The following is a 15,360-nucleotide window of genomic DNA, read 5'->3' on the forward strand; positions in this document are numbered from 1 at the left end:
AACACCAGCGATTGCACGAACTGAGTCAGCGCTGTGAACCGGAACCAGGAAATCTTCCCGTGCAGTGTTGCCAGATACTGCTGACGTTTTCCAGCCCAAAATATGTTCAAAACCCGCCAAAACGCACTTAAAACCGCCCAATCTGGCAACACAACCGAAACTAGAAAATCTTCCCGGAAGTTCCTTTCAGCACCGAGACGTCGCCCGGGATTGGTTGGCGAGTGCGTGACGTTATTGTTTTCTTTACCCTTAGGCAGCCTCTCGCGTTACTGCCTGAGGGACAGGGAGAAAACCACCAGGAAATGTTTTAAACAAACACAACAAACACGAAACGAACGCAAGTCGGAAGATGACCATAAAATACTCGATAGTTACGATATAATAATTTTACGTATCGCACACAGAATTTTCGGCGATATATCGAGTATATTCGATATATCGCACAGCCCTAACTTGAATGTCCAGTTTTTATGGTCAAAATTAATAGAGCTTTCTCCAATTAATTAATTACCTTCATTTACATGTATGGAATTTGGCAGGTGCTCCTTATCCTGAGTGACTTATATTGAGCTGGGATTTGAACTCATGACCTTCAAGCCTAATGTCTTAACCCGACCTCCATCATTGCCCTTGTTTCTTTTCAGTATTCACCTGTCTGGTTTGGGTGATCCTGTGTCCATTGAAACCTCAAATTCCTCATTTTGTGTGACAGAAAAAATTAACGCTGATTTTGGTCTCCTGCTGTTGTAGCTCATCTGCCCTAAGGTTTGGAATTTTGTGTGTTCTGGGATGTTTTTCTGCTCACCACTGTTGTAAAGAGTGATTATTTGAGTTACCGTAGCTTACCTGTCAGCTCGAACAAGTTGGACCATTCTCCTCTACCTCTTTTATTGATGAGGTGGTTCCACCCACACAATTGCCACTAGCTGGCTGTTTTTTTGTTTTTCGCACCATTCTGTATAAACTTGAGAAACTATTGTGTCAAAATCACAGGAGATGAGCAGTCATGTCACTCATGCTGATTATTAATTTGTGCATCACCTTGTGTCCTTTGTTTCCACAGCTTGCCTGGACTGGAGGGCTCAGCCTCTCAGGAGCCAGGGGCAGGTGATGGGAGTGCCTCATTGGGCGAAGACGGAGTGGACACCTTGGGCCTGAGCACAGACAGCCTATCACGACTCAGAAGCCCTTCTGTGATGGAAGTCAGAGAAAAAGGATATGAGAGGCTGAAGGAAGAGCTCGCCAAAGCCCAGCAGGTGAGGGATTAATTAAAGCCATATAAAACATCCTCACTGTAGTTTATATCCATAACTGTACACTACAATCTTAAGAGTCCAGAACCATGCTATGCTTTCATCACAGTAATGATATGAAATATTTTGTAAAATAAATGTACAGCAGTAGTCACTAATATGCGAGGAGTGTTTGATCATAAACAGTAGCAGTCAGTAAACGTTGCCACTACACAGTTCTAGGATCCTTGCTTCGACCCTAAACTCAGATTACTGTCAATGTGGGTTTCCTCAGGGTTCTCTGGTTTCCTTCCATCTTCCAAAAACATACCAGGAGTTGTTGGGTATGCTAAATTTACCCTAGGTGTGAATGTGTGCGTGCATGGCACCCTGGAATGTCCTGCCTCACTCCCAGTGGTCCTGGGAGAGGCTCTGGATCCACCACAGCATACATGATGCATGATTTGGATATATTTCTGTTACATACACTGACTTTTTTTAACAGCATAAATAATATAATCTGAGTAAAAGTTGTAAATATTAAACTGACCAGACTTTTGGACACAATAATTGTCTTCACATTTTATTGCCTGTACATGAAGACTTATGTAAACAAGACTGACTCAACTATAAAGTCAGAATATGGCTGTAAAATAAAAGGATATGTCATTATGATAAACACAAACTACCCAATTTTTGTGAAAACGTGTTTTTAGCTTTCAGACAATTACATTACATTACATGGCCTTTAGCAGATGCTGTTATCCAGAGTGACCTACATTGAGTGAGTGCAAAAGTCAGGTACATGAAGTGCTGAACTTGTAGGCAAGAAAGTTCTAGTGCCAACTAAACAAGTGACAGAGTAATATTTAGTATAATATTCTGTTGCAGTTCCAATACTCAGCAAACAGCCAAGGAAACAAACCAACCATACAAAGTACAATTAGAGAACTCAAATGGTTAACCCGAGGCTAGACAGTATACAGGCTGGGTTGGTCTAGACCGATATGCAGTTACACATTGGGCAGGGAAGCAGGGGAGAGGTGCAGCCTGAAGAGGCAAGTCTTCAGTCTGCGCTTGAAGGTGGTCAGGGAGTCGGCAGTTCTGACCTCAATGGGAAGGTCATTCCACCAACGGGGAACCAGAACAGACAGCAATCTTGAGTGGGCTGGGCAGGAGTGGAGAGGAGGAGGAGGGGCCAGGTGACCAGTAGTAGCGGAGCATAGGGATCTGGTTGGCATATAGGGGCGGATCAGACTTTGGAGGTATGCTGCCTCCCCCCCTTTACAGCCTGGTAAGCTAGCACCACTGTCTTAAATTTGATACGATAGGTAGCCAGTGCAAGTCAGCAAGCAGAGGGGTGACATGGGAAGAATGAGGGAGGTTGAAGACCAGGCGAGCTGCAACGTTCTGGATGAGCTGTAGGGGTCTGATGGCAGATGCTGGAAGGTCAGCAATGATAGAGTTGCAGTAGTCCAAGCGGGAGAAGATGAGTGCTTGGACCAGGAGCTGAGTAGAGTAGGTGGTGAAAAAAGGGCAGCTCCTTCAGATGTTGCAAAGGAGGAATCTACACATCCGGGCCACTGCAGCAATGTTTGCTGAGGAGGAGGGTTTGTTGTCAAACACGACCCCTAGGTTCTTCATACTAGGTGAAGGTGACTGATGAAGGTTGCCTGGGTTGAGCTTCTGGTGATGGTTGTCCATCCAGCTCTGGATGTCGCACAGGGAAGTAGAGATGCAAGTGGAGATCTGTGTGTCAGAAGGAGGAAAAGAGAGAAACAGTTGGGTGCCATCAGCATAGCAGTGGTAGGATAGACCATGAGCAGAGATGATTGGGTGTAGAGGGAGAAAATAAATGGACCAAGGACTACACCTTGAGGGAGACTAGTGGTAAGTGGGCGTGGTGCTGATATAGTACCAGACCAGGTAACTTGGAAAGAGCGACCAGAGAGGTAGGACTTGAATCAGTTGAGGACTGTCCCACAATCCCTAGAGCTAATAAGTATGATCGGAGAATGGGGTGATCAACAGTGTCAAATGCAGTAGAAAGGTCAAGGAGAATCAGGACAGTGGAAGTGCGTGCTGCATGGTGTGCCTCACTGAGTGAGAGAAGCGCAGTCTCTGTTGACTGTCTGACTTGAAAGCCGGACTGGTGAGAATCCAGGAGGTTGTTCTGTGAGAGGAAAGAGGAGAGTTGGTTAGCATGTGCAAGCATCTTAGATGGGAAGGGGAGAAGAGAAATGAGGCAGTAGATAATGGGGTCTAGGGTGTGGTTGTTTTTTGTTTTTGTTCCCCTCCCCCCAAGCAGAGGAGTGATGTGGGCTCATTTGAAGCTGGAGGGAGAGTATCTGGAAGACAAGGAGGAGTTGACAGTGGAGGTGATCTAAATGGGAGGATGTCAGGAGAGATGTCAAGGGCACAGGTGGTCAGATGGTGAGAGAACAGGAGCTGGGAGACATCCGAAGTGGAAAGAGGAGGGAAAAAAAAACAGAGAGCAAAGGGGAAGAGGCAGAGAGGGCGGGGAGGATGTTGGAAGGGGAGGCAGGCGTAGTGAAGGAGTTGTGGATGGTTATGATCTTTTCCTCAAAAAAGACGTGAAGTCCTCTGCAGTGATGGACTGAGGGTGCAGCTGGTACAGTTGAGGAAAGAAGAGAAGACAGAAAACAGCTGATGAGGGTTGGAGATGGAGGTATGAATTTTGGAGTGGTAAAACTTGATCTTAGCTGATTTGAGCGAAGCTGTGAACTCCACAAGGAGGGACTGGTCGCAAGACAGGTCTGCAGGGGCCCTGGATTTTCTCCACTTCCTTTCTGCTGCACGTAGACTGATTCTGTTGGCGCAAAATGTTTCAGACGTCCAGGGACTAGGAGGGGAAGATCATGCTGGCCTGGAGCCAAGATGACCTAATGTGTCAAGTGATTAGGAAAGAGAGGAGAGCAGAGAAGATGCAACAGATTCAAAGGGGAGATTGGAGAAGGATTTGGGGGGGGAGCAGAGGAGGGGGAGAGGGAGTCGAGGTTATAGTACAATGGACTAACAGTGGGGGTGGGGGGATGATGGGTGGAAAGGATGGAGAATGAAATGAAGTGGTGGTCAGACAAATGGAGAGGGGTAACTGTGGGATTTGAGGCAAAACAGTTTCTGAGGAAGACCAGGTCTAGAAGGTTGCCAGCTTTTTGGGTTGGAGGTGAGTGCAGCAGGGAGAGATAAAAGGAATGGAGTAGTGGGAGGAAAGCAGCAGAGTGAGAAGCTTCTAGGTGGAGGTTGAAGTCTCCCAGAAGCATCAGTGAGGTGCCATCTTCTGGGAAGGAGCTGAGTACTCAGAGTTTGCTCAAATGGTAGAAGGTTGTAGACACAGGATGATGGCGAATAATAATAATATATCATTATTATTATTATTATTATTATTATTATTATATTTTTTTAATTAATTTTTTTAATGTATCTTTTTACCAGCAGCTGGAACAAAAAGTTTCACTGAAGAGCAGTGTGGCATTGTTCAGGGTTATTTATAATTTATTACAACATTATACTTTAACAATTTGCCCTTGCTATATACAGTAGCTACATCCTTTCATGCCCTTATTTTAGACACACACCACACACACACACACACACACACACACACACACACACAGCATTGTGTGGAATTAAAAATGAAATTACAAAATGATTCTAATGTAGTCTGACCTTGAGAATTTTCAAGCTTAATGAACAGAAGATGAAGTAATGAGTTGCCATTAATATGCTGAATGCGCAATTTGAAATTGTGAACTATAAAGCTGTAATTGGAACTTTTTTTTTTTTAATTAAATACTCTCAAACATTTGCAAATTTTTTTTTTTATATTCCGATTCAATAAAGGGGCGGCACGGTGGTGTAGTGGTTAGCGCTGTCGCCTCACAACAAGAAGGTCCGGGTTCGAGCCCCGTGGCCGCGTGGGTTTCCTCCGGGTGCTCCGGTTTCCCCCACAGTCCAAAGACATGCAGGTTAGGTTAACTGGTGACTCTAAATTGACCGTATGTGTGAATGTGAGTGTGAATGGTTGTCTGTGTCTATGTGTCAGCCCTGTGATGACCTGGCGACTTGTCCAGGGTGTACCCCGCCTCTCGCCCGTAGTCAGCTGGGATAGGCTCCAGCTTGCCTGCGACCCTGTAGAACAGGATAAAGCGGCTAGAGATAATGAGATGAGATGAGATTCAATAAAGCAGTATTTTGCAAAATCGAAATGGAAACACATTTTCGCATTTAAGTCCCATGGCATGAAGAGCAAATGTAAATGCTGCCTTTCTGAAAAAAGAATGCTCTGTATGAGCCATCATGAGAGGAGAAACCCAACTTTAATCACATAACATCACTCAACGGAAACGGACCATTCGCAATTGTGTTTTGTCAATTTTTAAAATATCGCTTCTATTTTGCATAAAACTGCACTGGAAACCTGGCTAGTATGACCGAGACATCAAGAAGCCTACAGTTTCATGTAAAAGTCTGAGGTTAATACCACGAGGACTGTTTCTACAACCCCAAATCAGAAAAAGTTGGGACAGTATGGAAAATGCAAATAAAAAAATAAAGCAGTGATTTCTAAATTTACTTTGACTTGTATTTCATTGCAGACAGAATGAACCCAAAATATGTCATGTTTTGTTGGTCAACTTCATTTCATTAGTTAATATACAATGTTTTGCAAAAGTGTTTATCCTGTTTTGTCACATTACAAGCTGGAGTTAAAATTGATTGTTGGGGGGTTAGCACCATTTTGGTTTACACAACGTGCCTACCACTTTAGAGGTGCAAATTGTTTTCTTCATTTTTTTTTTTATTGTGACACAAGCAATAATTAAGATGAAAAAAAACAGAAATCTGGAGTGTGCATACAGTGGTGCTTGAAAGTTTGTGAACCCTTTCGAATTTTCTATATTTCTGCATAAATATGACTTAAAACATCAGATTTTCACATAAGTCCTAAAAGTAGATAAAGAGAACCTAGTTAAACAAATGAAAAAAAGGAGTTTTCCACCCTGTTTGGTTTACACCAGTTTGTCACCCTTCTGTTCGGGTTATTTGTGGCCCTGGTGATGTTCCAGCAGCTCATGGACAAAGTCCTGTGTCTGCATGCTATGTATACCATGGCCTACCTAGATGACATCATCATATACAGTGGTGCTTGAAAGTTTGTGAATCCTTTAGAATTTTCAATATTTCTGCATAAATATGACCTAAAACATCAGATTTTCACACAAGTCCTAAAAGTAGACAAAGAGAACCCAGTTAAATAAATGAAACAAAAATATTCTACTTGGTAATTTATTTATTGAGGAAAATAATCCAATATTACATATCTGTGAGTGGCAAAAGTATGTGAACCTTTGCTTTCAGTATCTGGTGTGACCCCCTTGTGCAGCAATAACTGCAACTTAAACATTTCTGGTAACTGTTGATCAGTCCTGCACACCGGCTTGGAGGAAATTTTAGCCCATTTGTTGTTCAGTGTTCTCCTGATGGTGGACTCATGAACATTAGCGAATGTGAGAGAGGCCTTCAGTTGCTTAGAAGTTACCCTGGGGTCCTTTGTGACCTCATCGACTATTACATGCCTTGCTCTTGGTCATCTTTGTTGGTCAACCACTCGTGGGGAGGGTAACAATGGTCTTGAATTTCCTCCATTTGTACACAATCTGTCTGACTGTGGATTGGTGGAGTCCAAACTCTTTAGAGATGGTTTTGTAACCTTTTCCAGCCTGATGAGCATCAACAACACTTTTTCTGAGGTCCTCAGAAATCTCCTTTGTTCATGCCATGATACACTTCCACAAACATGTGTTGTGAAGATCAGACTTTGATAGAGCCCTGTTCTTTAAATAAAACAGGGTGCCCACTCACACCTGATTTGTCATCCCATTGATTGAACACACCTGACTCTAATTTCACCTTCAAATCAACTGCTAATCCTAGAGGTTCACATACTTTTGCCACTCTATGTAATATTGGATAATTTTCCTCAATAAATAAATGACCAAATATAATATTTTTGTCTCATTTGTTTAACTGGGTTCTCTTTATCTACTTTAAAGCATATACGCAGATCCATGGCCTCACTTTCATTTATAAATGCCTTGAGACCTCAAGAATGGCACAGGAATAGTTTTAAGCATTAACAATAAATCTAATATTGTAATTTTTACGATTAAAGTGATTTTTATATAGGTAGTGGTCTGCGTGAATGACCTTGACGTCCGTAACATCATAACAGGAAGTCTATCGGTCTCCTCGCCATTTCCGCTATATTAAAACACAGAGCTGACTGCAACGCCGATCCTCCATTTTGAGCTAATTTATCGCCATGCCACGTAGATGTGTTGCTGGCCGGTGCAGCAACATGACAGAAGCTGGATTTGCGTTGCATTCATGCCCCAAGAATGTTCAAACTGCAAAGATTTGGACGCGTTTTGCGAGAAGTTCACGGGTACATTGGGCACCTATGAAGTGGTCTCTCCTCTACTCTGCACATTTTACTGAAAACTCATATGAAACCTCTGATCTGTTGAGGAGCGTTGACTATAAGCCTGTATTGAAAGAGGGTGCAGTACAAACAATTTAAAGGAAAAGAAAACTACAAGAAAAGGAAAGTGTTTATTTTATTTATTTTTTTAAAAGGAAAGTAAGTTCAGTTGCCCCAGTCCTCCCAGAGTCAGCCGAGGGTTGTTGCTAAAACCCAGGATGGAACGGGACGTGACATATTGCTCGGGCAGTGACCTCCCTGCAGTTGTTGCTAAAACTGGTGACATCCTGTTCTGTCCCAGGTTTTAGTAATTGCCTGAGCAGAGCAGTAATGGTGGAATGCACAGTATGAAGAAAAATGAATGAGTGGAGCAACCGTCTGATTTCTAACCTGGATATTGCTGCCATCTCGCCCTTACGTGGAAGAAGTGAATGAATGGAGAACTGAAAGTCAGATTGTTTTTGAAACAGTTGGCCACAAGATCGGCCTTCAAGAAGCGAGAACACAGACACATAAGCTCCAACTCTCACTTGGATAAAAAAACAACACGTTGTTTACCTGCATTTAGTTACAATACATGTAACTTGTATTGTGTGTTTAAGTTACCATTATAAGATTATTTAATTTGCTTCAGAATGTGATTGTCTCAGTTCATCTGATTTATTTAATTAGCCTTTTACTTTCTATCAGTGAAAATGCATACGTGTACATGTTTGTTGCACAAGTTATAACACCTATCCTGTTTTAATGAGTCAACTCACAATCAATGAAGTCAAATCAGTCTTAGTTGAGCAATTCAGTAACAGTATTTCTTACTTTCACCATAAATTTTTATTTATATGACTTTCATCAATAGCTGTAAAAGGCCTCGGCCTTAAAACCAGTTCCTGCTGTGACATCACCCACTCAGGGCTGGCTAGCTCAGCGAGGCAGCATGAATGCCAACTTTGCGGTCGATTTTTAACTCTCAAAAAAAAAATATATATATATATATATATTTTTTATTCCCATTTATGCAGCATACAAGGGTCAAGGATGGAGATACTATCCACTCAGAAATTTATTTAAAAATAAAGGCTCTGCATATCTCCTTTATGGACTTGTGTGTAAATCTGATGATATTTTAGGTCATATTTATGCAGAAATATAGAAAATTCTATAACTTTCAAGCAGCACTGTAGGTATTCACCCCCTTTTGTATGAAACCCCTAAATAAGAGTTGGTCCAACCAATTAACTTCATAAGTCACATAATTGGTTGATTTAAGATTCACCTGTGTGCAATCAGAGTATCACATGATATCGTCTGTATAAATCAACTTGTTCTGGAAGGACCCTGACTCTGCAACATTACTAAGCCAGCAACATGAGAACCAAGGAGTGCTCCAAACAGGTCAGCGACAAAATTGTGGAGGAGTATAGATCAGGGTTGGGTTATAAAAAAAATATCCCAAACTTTGAATATCCCACAGAGCACCATTAAATCCATTCTAGCAGAATGGAAAGAATATGTCACCACTACAAACCTGACAAGAGAAAGCCGCCCACCAAAACTCTCAGACCAGGCAAAGAGGGCATTAATCAGACATGCAACAAAAACACCAAAGATAACACTGAAGGAGTTGCAATGATCCACAATGGAGATGGGAGTATCTTTCCATAGGACCACTTTAAGCCGTACATTCCACAGGGTGGGGCTTTATGGAAGAGTGCTCAGAATAAAAAAACATTGCTTAAAGAAAAAAATAAGAAAACACATTTGGAGTTTGCCGAACTGCATGTGGCAGACTGCCCAAACACATGGAAGAAGATTCTCTGGTCAGATGAGACTAAAATTAAACTTTTTCGCCATCATGGGAAAAACCATGTGTGGCGCAAACCCAACATTTCCAATCACCCTGAGAACATCATGGTGGTGGCAGCATCATGCTGTGGGGATATTTTTATCTTCAGGGACAGGAAAGCTGGTCAGGATTGAGGATAAGATGGATGGCAGTAAATACAGGGCAATTCTGGAGGGAAAACCTGTTTGAGTTGGCCAGAGGTTTCAGACTGGGTTGAAGGTTCACGTTCCAGTAGGACAGTGACCCTAAACATACTGCTAAAGCTATACTGGAGTGGTATAAAGGGAAAGATTTAAATGTCTTGGAATGGCCTAGTCAAAGCCCAGACCTCAATTTAATTGAGAATCTGTGGTATAACTTGAAGATTGCTGTACACCGACGCAACCTGTATAACTTGAAGGAGTTGGATTAGTTTTGCCTTGAGGAATGGGCAAAAACCCCTGTGGCTAGATGTGCTAAGCTAATAGAGACAAACCCCAAGAGACTTTCAGCTGTAATTGCAGCAAAAGGTGGCTCTACAAAGTATTGACTTGGGGGGTGAATACCTATACACACTCCAGAGTTCTGTTTTTTTTTTTCATCTTAATTATTGTTTGTGACACACACACACATCAATAATTGCACCTTTAAAGTGGTAGGCACGTTGTGTAAATCAAATGGTGCTCCCCCCCCCCCCCAATAAATAAATAAATTTAAAAAATCCATTTTAATTCCAGCTTGTAATGTGACAAAACAGGACAATCACCAAGGGGGATGAATACTTTTGCAAGACACTGTAAATCCATTCCTGCATTTCAGGCCTGTGGCATATTCCAAAAAAGTTGGGACGGGGGAGATTTAGTGCTAGTAATGAGGTAATTTATAATCATGACTTGGTACAAAATCAGTATCCAGGAAAGGCCTAGTCTTTGAGGATCAAAGATGGAAAGATGGACCGAGGATCTCCAGTTTGTCAACAAATGCATGAGAAAATTATTGAAATGTTTAAAAACAAATTTCCTCAAAGAAAGATATGAAGGGATTTGGATATTTCATTCTCAACAAATGTGTGCATATCATCATTAAATGATTAAAGGAATCTGGAGGAATTTCTGTGCTTAATCCTCTGGGGTCTAAAGGTATTTTCTGGCACTCTGATGATTTTGGCATGCTCTGATTTTCGTCAATTTCAACAAATCCTAAGCAGTATTTTCAAAATCATGACTTTTTTTGTGTTCAGCTACAATAATATCTATATAGTATGTATGTCATGATGTTACTTTAAAAAAAAACAGATAAATGAAGATGATATAAAACACAGAACTGTGTTGGAATGTGTGGAAAAAAACAAAACATGACCTACCCCATTCTGTCAAACTGTTTTGGTCACTTGAGGTGATTCTGTCGTAGGAATGTTTCAAGCACAAAAACTTAAATCCGCTCCATTGATTTGGACCACGTTCTACACACATTACAAAGGCAAAGCTGTGGAAGAAGAGGGTGACTGTCCCCAGTAGAATGTGTGGAGCAATTTGAAATGAAAAATATCACAACGATGACCCCGTACTACCACACACTTTAAGACCTGTTTGCAGGGCTGATTATGGTATGATTGATTGATTATTCATCAAAAGTGAATTAAGTGTTTATTTTAACAAAACAATAAAATTCCTGAGGTGAAACATCAAATAATGTGCTGTTGTGTTCTTTTGAGTGCAATACCGGTCAAAGATTATTTACAAATTTTGTTCAGTTTTAATTTCAATTTCAACATACCGTCCCAACGTTTTCTGATTTGGGGATGTATTTAGGCTTAGCACTGTACATGCATGAAAAAACATGACTTTGCATTTAAGCTGCCCATTTAAAAAAAAAAAAAATATATATATATATATATATATATATATATATATTTTTTTTTTTGCATTTATATTTAGCATTTTACATTTCATTATTATTACATATGGTGGTGTAATCATGTCAACCTTTAACCAGTGTAGTTTTCTTTACCTTATTTTTATCCTTATCCTTGATACACCCTATGTGGCTTTAGCATGCTGAGACATGTTCATTGCTTTTTATTTTACTTGGACTGCTGGCTACTACACAATACACAGCATTGTTTAATCACATTAAACCCTTAATCCCTAAAGATTATGAGAGGAGCCACTGTGGATGTAGGTGTTAACATATGCTGTAGGAACGAGCATGATGGAGAACGTGATATCGCTGGTGAAGCTGGAAGCAGTATTGAGGAGAGACAGATGGTATAGAGAGTAGTCTTCTGTGTTTCACTGAGACTTGGCTACAGGAGTACAGTCCCAATCCAAACCCTAACATTGATGGCTTTGTATTATTCTTTGTGGAGAGAAACCATCAAATGTGCTCGGAGGAGATTGCTAACACTTAGTAGTCTACTCAGATTAATACCCTGAAGGAAAATATATAATAAAGAATGTGTTTTATAAGCTTTAAGGTTACTTGAAGGAACTTGGTCTGACACAGAAGTAGACACTTAATTGTTTCCAGATCACCTATAAATGTAGAAGCAGTCAGAAATTCACTCGCGCCCAGTCTGATAAACTCTACTTTCATGGCTAAAGCTGAGGCCAAACTGTAACAGTTCCTGATGTGGGTGGAGCACAATCACAGCAGGCGAGAGTTGATGGTTACACACACACACTTTATTGAGCTTTTCATCTAGCTAGCTAGCTTTCTTTCTTTCTTTCTCTCTCTCTCTCTCTCTCTCTCTCTCACTCACTCACTCACTCACTCACTCACACATGCATTGTGGTCGGGGAGAGCCCCTTTTCTCTGCTCTCTCTCCTTTTATGCTCCATCCCTGTAACAAACACACACATGCCCCCACAATAATTGACAGCAGGTGGAATGACTTGGCCACTTACCTTCCCTGACCCCACCCTCCATTCACAGACTGCTGCTTGGCCATGCCCCCACTGCCACACAAACGTTTACATATAGCTAAGCTAAAGATAGTTAAATGTTATTAGAACATAGTTAAACATGGTTAAAATTGTTACTTGGAGGGGAAAGTTCATTGTTGTGGTTAACTTTCACATCTTCAAAACAACAGTTTCTGACAAGATATACAGATTAGATTAGATAGAACTTTCTAGATAAATTAAACTAAGTATTTACATATACAAATATAAAAAAGAATGAGATATGGGGGGGGGAGTCCAGCAGGAGAGGCATTGCACATTTATATTGCGCATTGTCCAGTATTGCTTTTTGTCAGGCTAGGCTACTGCTCCTTCCCATCCTCTGTCCTCCTGTTACCCCTCCTCCCCCTCAGAGAGGAGTTGTACAGTCTGATGGTGTGAGGGACAAAGGAGTTTTTAAGTCTGTTAATCCTGCACTTGGGAAGGAGCATTCTGTCACTGTACAGGCTCCTCTGGTTGCTGATGATGGTGTGCAGAGGGTGACTGGCATCATCCATGATGTTCAGTAGTTTGTCCAGAGTCCTCTTCTCTGCCACCATCACCAGAGAGTCCAGCTTCACGCCGACCACAGAGCCGGCCCGCCTGATCAATGTGTCCAGCCTGGATGTGTCCTCCTTAGATGTGCTCCCCCCCAAGCACACCACGGTGTAAAACAGGACACTGGCGACCATGGACTGATAGAACATCCACAGGAGTTTCCTGCAGATGTTAAGTCAAGTCAAGTTTATTTGTATAGTGCTTTTAACAATAAACATTCTCGCAAAGCAGCTTTACAGAATTTGAATGACTTAAAACATGAGCTAATTTTATCCCTAATCTATCCCCAATGAGCAAGCCTATGGCGACGATGGCAAGGAAAAACTCCCTCAGATGACATGAGGAAGAAACCTCGAGAGGAACCAGACTCAAAAGGGAACCCATCCTCATTTGGGCAACAACAGAAAACATGACTATAACATTAACAGTTTTAACATAAAGTCAGTTTTGTTGATGTTATAAATTCTTCATTGATGGAAACTTGAGTGCAAAACTCTTCATGACAACTGCAGTCCTAAAGTTAGCAAGTCAACTGTAGTCCTCAGCCATAAAAGCATTACTGTAAGAGTCCAGAGCGTCCTCCAGGTGTGACTTTCAACTGTCCACATGGGGCCATCCTCTACAGGAGTGATGCGATGAGGCTCCAACCAGACACAGGGCACCAGGATGGATCAGGCACATCCGAGGAGCAGAAGAGGTCAGCATCTCAAGCCCAGGACCGACATGTAACTCAGAGGGACAGATTTGGGGGGAGAAAACACAGGTTGTTAGGTATGCCCCACGTCACTTGAATAATTAGGAACAGTATACATATTGCACTGAGTACAAGCAGGGACTCTGGCAACACTAACTGTGACAGCATAACTAAAAGGGGAGAGCCAGAAGGTAACACAGGCATGAGGGAGCCCCGGGACATAAAGCAGCCAGCCACTACACTGTCAACAAACTCGAGTGAGCAAGCGAGTGGGGGACTGACAGCATCCAATTTATGAGGCTCGCCCACGGGAGCACCACTCCTCTCTGTGTCACGTGTCGAACAGGTTTGCTCTCCTTAGTGATGCACCCGCTGAGAAACCTGAAAGAGCTCTGGTTAGAGGGGACTCTATCAAAAGTACAAAAAAGAAAGCGAAAGTACAATAAAAAATGAAGAGGATACTGGAAAATTATTTGTAGAAAAAAAAGATTAGTAATTAACGCCAACACTCACGGAAAAAAGACTCGTCGCAAACAACTTGGGACCCAGGAAGTGCGTAGCCCTACAAAATAGAATTGTTGCGTTTAACCTGAATGTTTTCGGACCGCAGCCTCCTCAGGAAGTATAGCCTGCTCTGTTCCTTCCTGTACAAGTGGTTGGTGTTGCAAGTCCAGTCCAGCTTGCTGTCCAGCCACAGCCCGAGGTACTTGTAGGAATCCACAGCCTCCACCTTGACTCCCTTGATCAGAACTGGTCGTGACCTTGATCTGGACCTCCCAAAGTCAATGACCAGCTCCTTGATCTTCGAGGTGTTGAGCTGCAGATGGTTCCTGTTGCACCAAACGGCAAAGTCCCTCACCAGGCTCCTATACTCCTCCTCTCTGTTGTCCCTGATACATCCCATGATGGCTGTGTCATCGGCAAACTTCTGAATGTGACACAGCTCCCAGTTGTAGCAGAAGTCCTCGGTGTACAGGGTGAAGAGAAGAGGGGCCAGCACCGTGCCTTGGGGTGCTCCGGTGCTGCTAATCACAGTGTCAAACATGATGTCCTTCAGCCTGATGTACTGCGGCCTGTCAGTGAGGTAGCTGGAGATCCAGGTGACCAGGCAGGGGTCCACTCTCATCCTAGAGATGAGAGTGGTGTTCCACACCAACACCTGCCCGGTATGCCAACTGCAAACAGTCCTGGGCATGTTGCATCTGGTGTCTGAGGAGGCTGAGGAAGAGCCGCTCAAACGTCTACATCAGATGTGAAGTGAGTGCCACCGGTTGGAAGTCGTACAAAAATGCCTTGCAAAAGTATTCATCCCCCTTGGTGCAAACACCAAGGGGGATGAATACATGGCACCTGTTTTGGGCGGCACAGTGGTGTAGTGGTTAGCACGGTAGCCTCACAGCAACAAGGTTCCGGGTTTGAACCCAGTGGCCAGCGAGGGCCTTTCTGTGTGGAGTTTGCATGTTCTCCCCATGTCTGCCTGGGTTTCCTCCGGGTGCTCTGGTTTCCCCTACAATCCAAACACATGCAGTTGGATTGATGTGGGGCGGCCTTGGGCTCAGGTGCCCTTGAGCAAGGTACCTGACCCCTGACTGCTCCCCGGGCGCTCT

General features: G+C 42.6%; 1 protein-coding gene across 3 annotated transcripts in view; it reads left to right on the forward strand.

Annotated features, from left to right (window-relative positions):
* The window catches only part of rab3ip (RAB3A interacting protein (rabin3)), a 111,511-nt gene that overhangs the window by 41,478 nt on the left and 54,673 nt on the right, over nucleotides 1-15,360 (forward strand). For all 3 annotated transcript variants that reach the window (XM_060902770.1, XM_060902769.1, XM_060902771.1), the window contains exon 4: nucleotides 1,064-1,256. In XM_060902770.1, coding sequence (XP_060758753.1) covers nucleotides 1,064-1,256 — 193 coding nt within the window. The remainder of the gene's footprint in view (nucleotides 1-1,063; nucleotides 1,257-15,360) is intronic.

This window comes from Neoarius graeffei, chromosome 21 (assembly GCF_027579695.1).
Source record: "Neoarius graeffei isolate fNeoGra1 chromosome 21, fNeoGra1.pri, whole genome shotgun sequence".
NCBI lineage: Eukaryota > Metazoa > Chordata > Actinopteri > Siluriformes > Ariidae > Neoarius > Neoarius graeffei.